We start from the raw sequence: 7127 nt of genomic DNA, 5'->3' as shown, positions 1-7127 counted from the left end.
GGTATATTGATATATATATAATAGCGGTGTGGGGTGGGTGGAGATGTGGGAATGCACAACAACATCAACAACAACAACAAAAAAAAAAAAAAAAAAAAAAAAAAAAAAAGAAAAGAAAAGAAAAAAAGAAACCCCCAACAGCTCATGTCGATAAATCGCACCAAAAAGCCTTAAACCCCACAGAGCAAACTCAATATTCACCGGTCTTAGGCCCTCCTCGGATGTTTCGTCAACGCCTGGAAAGAGGATTCCACCGCCTTCTTCAACTCCTTGTAACTAACGATAAAACAACTTTGCTCGTCTCGACTAACCAGCGTGACCTTTTCTTCAGTCCCTGCATCCAACTTGTTCAGGCAGGTAAGTACATGCCCTAGGTCGACAACCGGTATATTTTGCGCGTCAATCTGGTGAAACACATAGTCGCGAAATAGTTTGAGGACATAGCGCTCTCCATTTTCGGCCCATTGGGGGTCGTGGTCGTATTCGGGACGTTCATTGATGAAATTGAGTTTGGTAAGCAAGCGAACGAGGCGCCCATTTTCGAGCTCCCGGCTGAGGTCGGAGGTGAGTTCGTCATCGAGGTGGAGGGCGGAGTCAAAAGTAGATATGAGCTGGGAGGAGATGCCGGTGACAAAGAGATCGATGTTGCGTTCCTGATCTTTTTGTAAGGCGCTCAATAGCCAGAAGATGGAATTCTTCAATTGGGGAGTGTATGCGCGAGTAAAATGTTCCATGGCTTTTGTCGGATTGTGCATGACGGAGGGTGAGTTTGCTCCCAGAGTGATAATCAGTTGGCCAAAATTTACTAGGTCCTGACTTTGGAGGTCTGTGATCGACCGTTGGGAGTCATGCTGTACAACGTCCAGAATTGCACATGCATTAAGCCGGATGCGATTTTTCCCTGTCAGCAAAATCTTACTAGGATCGATCACTCGTGCTGCCAACCCTACGCTATGAATTGCCTTCAAGGCAGATGCAATTTGAGTTACATAGCTCCATAGGATTTGCTCGGGGATATGTGTTCCGGTTTGGCGAGCCTGATATCGGCTGGGACCACCGAGGTGGTGTTCCGCCAACGTTTTTGACAGAGGGTGGTAGTCAGTGACAATTATTAGGGAGCTGTCCTGGAAGCAACGGGTTGTAAAAGCGTCATGGACTGTGACTATGCTGCCGTTGCATACACGTTTCCAATTTTGGACTGCTCGAATAGCCTTTTCGCTGGTCAAACGGAAACCTGTTTAAAATGACATAAGCCGTGGGTCGATAGGCGGAATATTTTGTTAAGCAAACCTTCAAGTCTCCTGAGAGCGTAGAAGTTGCCATCTTTACTCGATTGAGCCTTATATACCCAACTAGGGTAGCCAAAAATCGCCGCATTTTTCTGGTAGGAAAGATCGAGAGGCACCAAGGAGTGAAAATGGTCTAATTGTGTCGGAAGTTGAGAGTCTTCAGGGAGTTAGCAACGCGGTTACGTATTAGAACAGGGATTAGTTGTATGCTGCAGAGACATACTGGGAAGAGTCTGTAGTGTAGCCGCTGCCTTCTTTTGTAATTCCTCCCGGAAATCGTTTGGGAGGAACAAATCATGGACATTCCTTTGGTAGCCTAATATATTTGAGTTATGTGGCCCGATGGGTGCGTAGAGATGGTATTGAACCTATCGTGCGTTAATATTGCAAGTTAGTCTACAGGCCAAATGAAACGGACATACCGGTTGTTGAAAGGTGTTTTGAGGTCCGAAGTACGCTGCTGCGCCTAAAGCAGTGGGATCGTGGGCGTATGGGTTTGGCGTAACTTGAGGGCCCACTGCGCTCTGAGTTGTTAATTGGGCGGTGGAAGGTCCGATGTAGGGATCGAAAGCGTCTGCTGGTATTCCTCCATTGCCGTTGCCCTGTAAAGTGTCCTGAACATGTTAGTACCCGGCGGCGGTGACAAATAGTATAATTATACGGATTCGTTCGAATAATAATAATCAAAAAAACGCGATAATGATAATCATTGAAATATCCAAGCATACAAGGCTAAAAAGCTCCAATCCACAGCATGCTACAGAGGTGATCTAGAGACAGGAAATTTCAAAAAAGGGAAAGGGGCATCTTACCACTTGTCCTGTATCGAATCCTTGCGGTACAAAATCTGGGATATCTGCGACAATCCATTCCGGAGTAGAAGTATCTTGGAGAACAGGAGGTGTAGAGGCATTCGATCCTGGGGCCCGCTGTCAATTAAAGTACGCTACAATTGCTTGCTCTAGGGAGGTAGCATCGCACGTGAGATTATGCCTTTGGGAAGAAACGGAGCTGCGCTGGCAGCCTTTGGGGAAATGGTAGTTGTGGCTGCGGGCTTTTTGGGTCCCGCTGAGCCATTCAAAAGAGAAGGGGTAAAGCTAGGCGAGTCGACATTGAGTCGTTTCTTGCTGCTGCCAATATCAGCGAACCGAATGAGCCCTCAGCATGAGATGCGACAGGAAATATTGCCTAGCGAACCTTTCAGTGCTGTGCGGGGCGTTACCCCGGTGCGGGTCATGGTTAAATGCGCAACCTTCAACACGATTCAATCAGTGACGTTCAGAACGAGACCCAAGATATTCATATGCGGTTCCTGGCACCTTTATCTTCATATCGACATCGACCGTAAATTGTCACGTTACGGCACAGGGTATCTTTCGCATTTTCTGGGGTTGACAAAAACAGTCAGTAAAAGTATTTGTAGCTGCACATGCGTCTAAACAATGGGATTCATTGCTTAGGCAATCAACTGATCTAGGGAAAAGGCAGGGACCGTAGAGAGATGCATGGGGCCGGATACATACCACGACCTTTCAGCTTCGGCGACCCGGTGGTTCGTCTGGAATCGTCAAAGTTGGCTTTGCCCACCGAAGCCATAACTGCAGATCCGGCACAGCTCAGCACCAAGCAGACTCCATTGACCCGAGAGAAGCAGAGTCCACCAAACCGGAACGTTTAGAAGCTACCGCAATGAGACGCATTCCAGATAGGCCGTCACTGAGGGGTTACCCAACTCACTGCATGCTATCCATGACACGGGCGGTTGATCACGGTCATCGAGGATAGCATTTGGGGATCGGAAATTAGCGGGGTGAAGACTGCGCGATAGAACTCGAAGGAAAGGACAGAGGGAAGTGCAAGTCGCAGCGGTATCGGCCGCAAGATGATGTCGGGGGTTGACAACCACACGAATCCGCGACGAGCTGTGCGCGCCTGATACCGAGATCAAGCAGGGTGGACTTGGGCTGAGTCAGGCCTGGACCAGTGGAAAAGTGCCTTGTACAATACGGTACACGCCCAGCCAGTGGCTTGATGCGCGGCATTGTATGCAGCCCTGGGGGCTTCTGGAACAATATTACAATACCATACGTTTTAATCCTTCTAAAACGGAATCAACGTGAAAACTGGACCGGATGCAGCCTCACGCACTGTCTCGTCGTGGAGAAGTTCCGATACAATCCCCCTCCAGCCTGGGCTTTCTGTCTTCTTCCTATTCCTATAAGCTGCATATTTGACAGAGCCATATTCCTATTACCCTAACTATTATTTTAACCAAATTTACTCCATTTTCCCTTAGATCCCCACTTCTCGTCTCCATGGATGACGACATTTAGACCTTGATGAATTAAAACAAGCTGAATTTCAACGATCGCTGAGAGCATTGAATGGAACTTCGATCACGTTGCCATAATGCCAACCGAAGAGGTCGATCTTTCTCAGCTATCTTCGAGCCAGCAAAATGCCCTCCAAACGTTTATTGCCATTACCGGTGGGGAAGAATCCGCCGCCATCCAACTTCTCCAACGATCCGAATGGAATACACAGGTAATGTTAACCCCCTTAAGATCTACTATGACCAAAGCTAGGATGGAGTGTCTGATAATTCGTGATAGATTGCGGTCACCAAATTTTTCGATGGTGATGGCCCGGACCTTGTCGCAGAAGCACAAGCTGCCCTAAATAACCCTCCAGCACGGCCACCACGAACTCTCCAGAATCTAATGAACGGCGATGACGATATCCCCCTCCGCACTCTTTCCCCAGGGCGCACAACTGAACTGGCGCAGCGAATAACAACATCAACCTATCGCCCTCCATTTTTACTTGCCGTACTCTTCACGCCTTTCAACCTGCTTTACAGATTGCTTTCCAGCTCATTCGGGCTCCTTGGGACAATTTTCCCGTTCCTCCCACGCCTGCTGAATACAATTCCGAGTTGGGGTGCGCAAGGATATAGACGAGATACAAGTGGGCGGAGGCCATTGGGCCCAAAAGACACTGCTCTCCGGTTCATCCGAGAATTTGAAGAAGAATATGGAAGCCATTCCATCCCGTTTCTTGACAATGGATATAATATGGCTATGGAAAAGGCCCACCAAGAGCTAAAGTACCTACTTGTTATCCTGCTGTCTCCAGAACATGACCTTACCAGCAGCTGGGTCCGAGAGACCCTTCTGTCGACGGAGGTTGTGGATTTCATTAACGACCCGGACAACAACATCATGGTTTGGGCTGGCAATGTTCGGGACTCCGAAACGTACCAGGTTGCAAGCAGCCTTGGATGTACCAAATTTCCATTTTTCGGGCTAATAGTGCACAACCCAAGCGTGTCTTCATCTGCGATGTCCATAATAACGAAGGCCCCTGGCCCCACAACGCCAGCTGAAGTTATTGAGAAACTCCGTTCAGCGATTACCCAGAGCCAACCTCTACTCGACCGTGTTCGAGCTACGAGAGCCGAACAGCAAGCCTCGCGGACGATTCGCCAAGAGCAGGACTCCGCATATCAACGGTCGCTTGCGCAGGACAGGGAGCGCGCTCGAAAGCGGCAAGAGGCGGAAGCGGCCCGCCAGCGTGCAGAGAAGGAAGCGCAAGAAAAAAAGGCGGCGGCCGAAAAACTCGCGAACGACTTAGAGCAATGGAAACGGTGGAGGGCGCAGTCGATCCCAAATGAGCCTCCTGCGATCGATAAGAACGCCGTTCGCTTGAGTATCCGCCTAGCATCGGGTGACAGAGTGGTTCGACGATTCTCAGCCTCCACGGGTATTGAGGAATTGTATGCATTTGTTGAATGTTATGACGTGTTACGCACAGATGGAGGTGAGGCAAATGCCTCTGGATCCGGGAACGTGCAACCCCCCGAAGGCTTTGAACATAAATACGGCTTCCGCCTTGTTTCGCCTATGCCTCGTGTACCATACGAAATCGAGGCTGGTGGCTCTGTTGGAGAAACAATCGGCAGAGGGGGTAATCTAGTGGTTGAAACTATCGAGGATGAGGATGAAGATGAGGATAATGATGTAGAGGCAGATTCCGGAGAGGTCCGGGGCTCCTAATGGGAATTAGAGCATTAACGGGTTCAAGTCAGAATTAGATTGGGTTTTCTGAATTCTGACGCATCCTTCTTTCTTTTTTTAATATGGAATACGGAGTTGGCTTTCTCTATCTTCTTGCGTACTCACCGTCTTTACATACCCAATTTACAAACCGGGAATATTCCCATAAAGAAGTTCATATCGTTATCGCACATCATTACACGCAAATCACTGCACCGATCGGTATTGGGCTTCATCCTAATAACATGGTCTCAAACACACCAGGCACCACTTGAATGCCCCTAACCGTTTCGTTAATCAACGAGCAGACTGTATAAAGACGTAATCGCCAACGCTTGTTTCCTCACGTCAAAATCGTAAATCGTGAAATCATACTAAAAGAAAGAAAGAAAGAAAGAAAGAAAGAAATAAATAAATAAAACTAAAACTAAATAAAGTCCTCCGTCGCCTCTTTGATGGTCTGCTCAAAACCCGTCCAACCCCTTCCTGAGATCCTCTTCAGCAAATCCTCAGCTCCTTGATTTGTAACCTTGCTCAAATCTCTGCCCAGACCCGGAAGATCATCAATAAACTGTCTATCCGGATATAACTTCCTCATCGCTGCCAGTATATCGTTCCAATTATACGGCTGTGCAAACGCAAATAACCGCTCGGCACGCACATCCTCATATATCAATGCCGCAACATGTACCAGCGCATTATCCCGCACATTAACGTAATACTGCGGTTTATTAAATACCTCGTCCGCATATTGACCCCTAAACCCTTCCCAGACAGCTTTCACCCAGCCCGCTGTCGACCGAAACCCCTGATGCTGCGAGCTAAGCATCTTGCCAAAGTTCGCATTGGGCAGGACCGTATTGAGCACGAAATCCGGCTGGTTGTCGCTCACCCAGTTCCATGCTATCTTCTCCCCCTCCGTCTTGCTGGCTGCGTAGACGTTATGTCGCCTTTGCCAACCTTCGTACGGCGGCGGAGCCCACGCTGCTCGCACGATATCTTCATTCCACGTCCCTGCATCCATTGTGAATTCCACATTTGGCTGCGGGCTCGCGGCGGCGGTGGATGAGGATGTCAACACCACTCTTTTCATCAATGGTTCTTTTCGAGCGGACTCGAGTATGTTGACGGTGCCGTTGGTGACCATGGGGATGCCTTCGTTGGGGTCATAGGTGACCAGGACAGGAGTTGCGACGTGGATGAGCCCGGATGCACCTGTTACGGCTTCATCGTAGGCGTGTGGAACGGCCATGTCGGGCACTTCGACAAGGTCGAATTTCCCGGGCCCATATTTTGAGCAGAAGTAGTCATTCAGCCAAAGGCCCTTGGTCAGTTTGCGTACTGTGCCGCGCACACGGAAATTGGCTTGGAGCAGCTGGTCAATGACATGACTGGCAATGAAGCCGTTGGCGCCAGTAACGAGAACCAGCGAGCCCAGCGGGATCGCGAGATTCTCGGTTGCGGACGGCATCTCGGAGGCGGAAGTAGTCTTTATACGCAGTTGATAAGGGCCACGATGTGATGAGGGGAAATAATTGGAGGACAATCAGCTAAACATTTGTTTTCATCCAAAGAGTCCAGGTCTCTAGCAAACAGAATAAGCACTTGAGCCTAGTTCGAACCTGGCGTGAGAATACCTGAAACTTCATCAATATCTTCTCCAAGGGATACGCTGCGTCTTTGAGTAGTTCTATAAATATTTTCGGGGAAGGCGAAGGGACAATGTGTTCAGGCAAAAAAAAGTTTTGTTTGTTCGCAGATATAATATTCAAGAGCATGCGAG

At 48.8% G+C, this 7127-nt stretch overlaps 3 protein-coding genes across 3 annotated transcripts; 1 reads left to right on the top strand and 2 right to left on the bottom strand.

The window, feature by feature from the left end:
- Positions 1–206: 206 nt before the first annotated feature.
- Positions 207–2526, bottom strand: HCAG_02331 (conserved hypothetical protein; the record flags this gene model as incomplete). Its single annotated transcript, XM_001542110.1, has 6 exons — positions 207–1234; positions 1291–1422; positions 1513–1657; positions 1712–1903; positions 2102–2208; positions 2487–2526. The coding sequence occupies 6 exons, from the start codon at positions 2524–2526 to the stop codon at positions 207–209; spliced, it is 1644 nt and encodes a 547-aa protein (XP_001542160.1).
- Positions 2527–3698: 1172 nt separating this feature from the next.
- On the top strand, positions 3699–5344 carry HCAG_02330 (conserved hypothetical protein; the record flags this gene model as incomplete). Its single annotated transcript, XM_001542109.1, has 2 exons — positions 3699–3833; positions 3902–5344. 2 exons carry the CDS (start codon positions 3699–3701, stop codon positions 5342–5344), a joined length of 1578 nt encoding a protein of 525 aa, XP_001542159.1.
- Positions 5345–5771: 427 nt separating this feature from the next.
- HCAG_02329 (predicted protein) lies at positions 5772–6815 on the bottom strand (the record flags this gene model as incomplete). Its single annotated transcript, XM_001542108.1, has 1 exon — positions 5772–6815. One exon carries the CDS (start codon positions 6813–6815, stop codon positions 5772–5774), a length of 1044 nt encoding a protein of 347 aa, XP_001542158.1.
- Positions 6816–7127: the final 312 nt, after the last annotated feature.

The sequence above is a fragment of the Histoplasma capsulatum genome, genomic scaffold (assembly GCF_000149585.1).
Source record: "Histoplasma capsulatum NAm1 scaffold_2 genomic scaffold, whole genome shotgun sequence".
NCBI classification, from domain to species: Eukaryota; Fungi; Ascomycota; class Eurotiomycetes; order Onygenales; family Ajellomycetaceae; genus Histoplasma; species Histoplasma mississippiense.
Note: the sequence above shows the minus strand (reverse complement) of the source record. Positions and strands in the feature narration are given on the sequence as shown.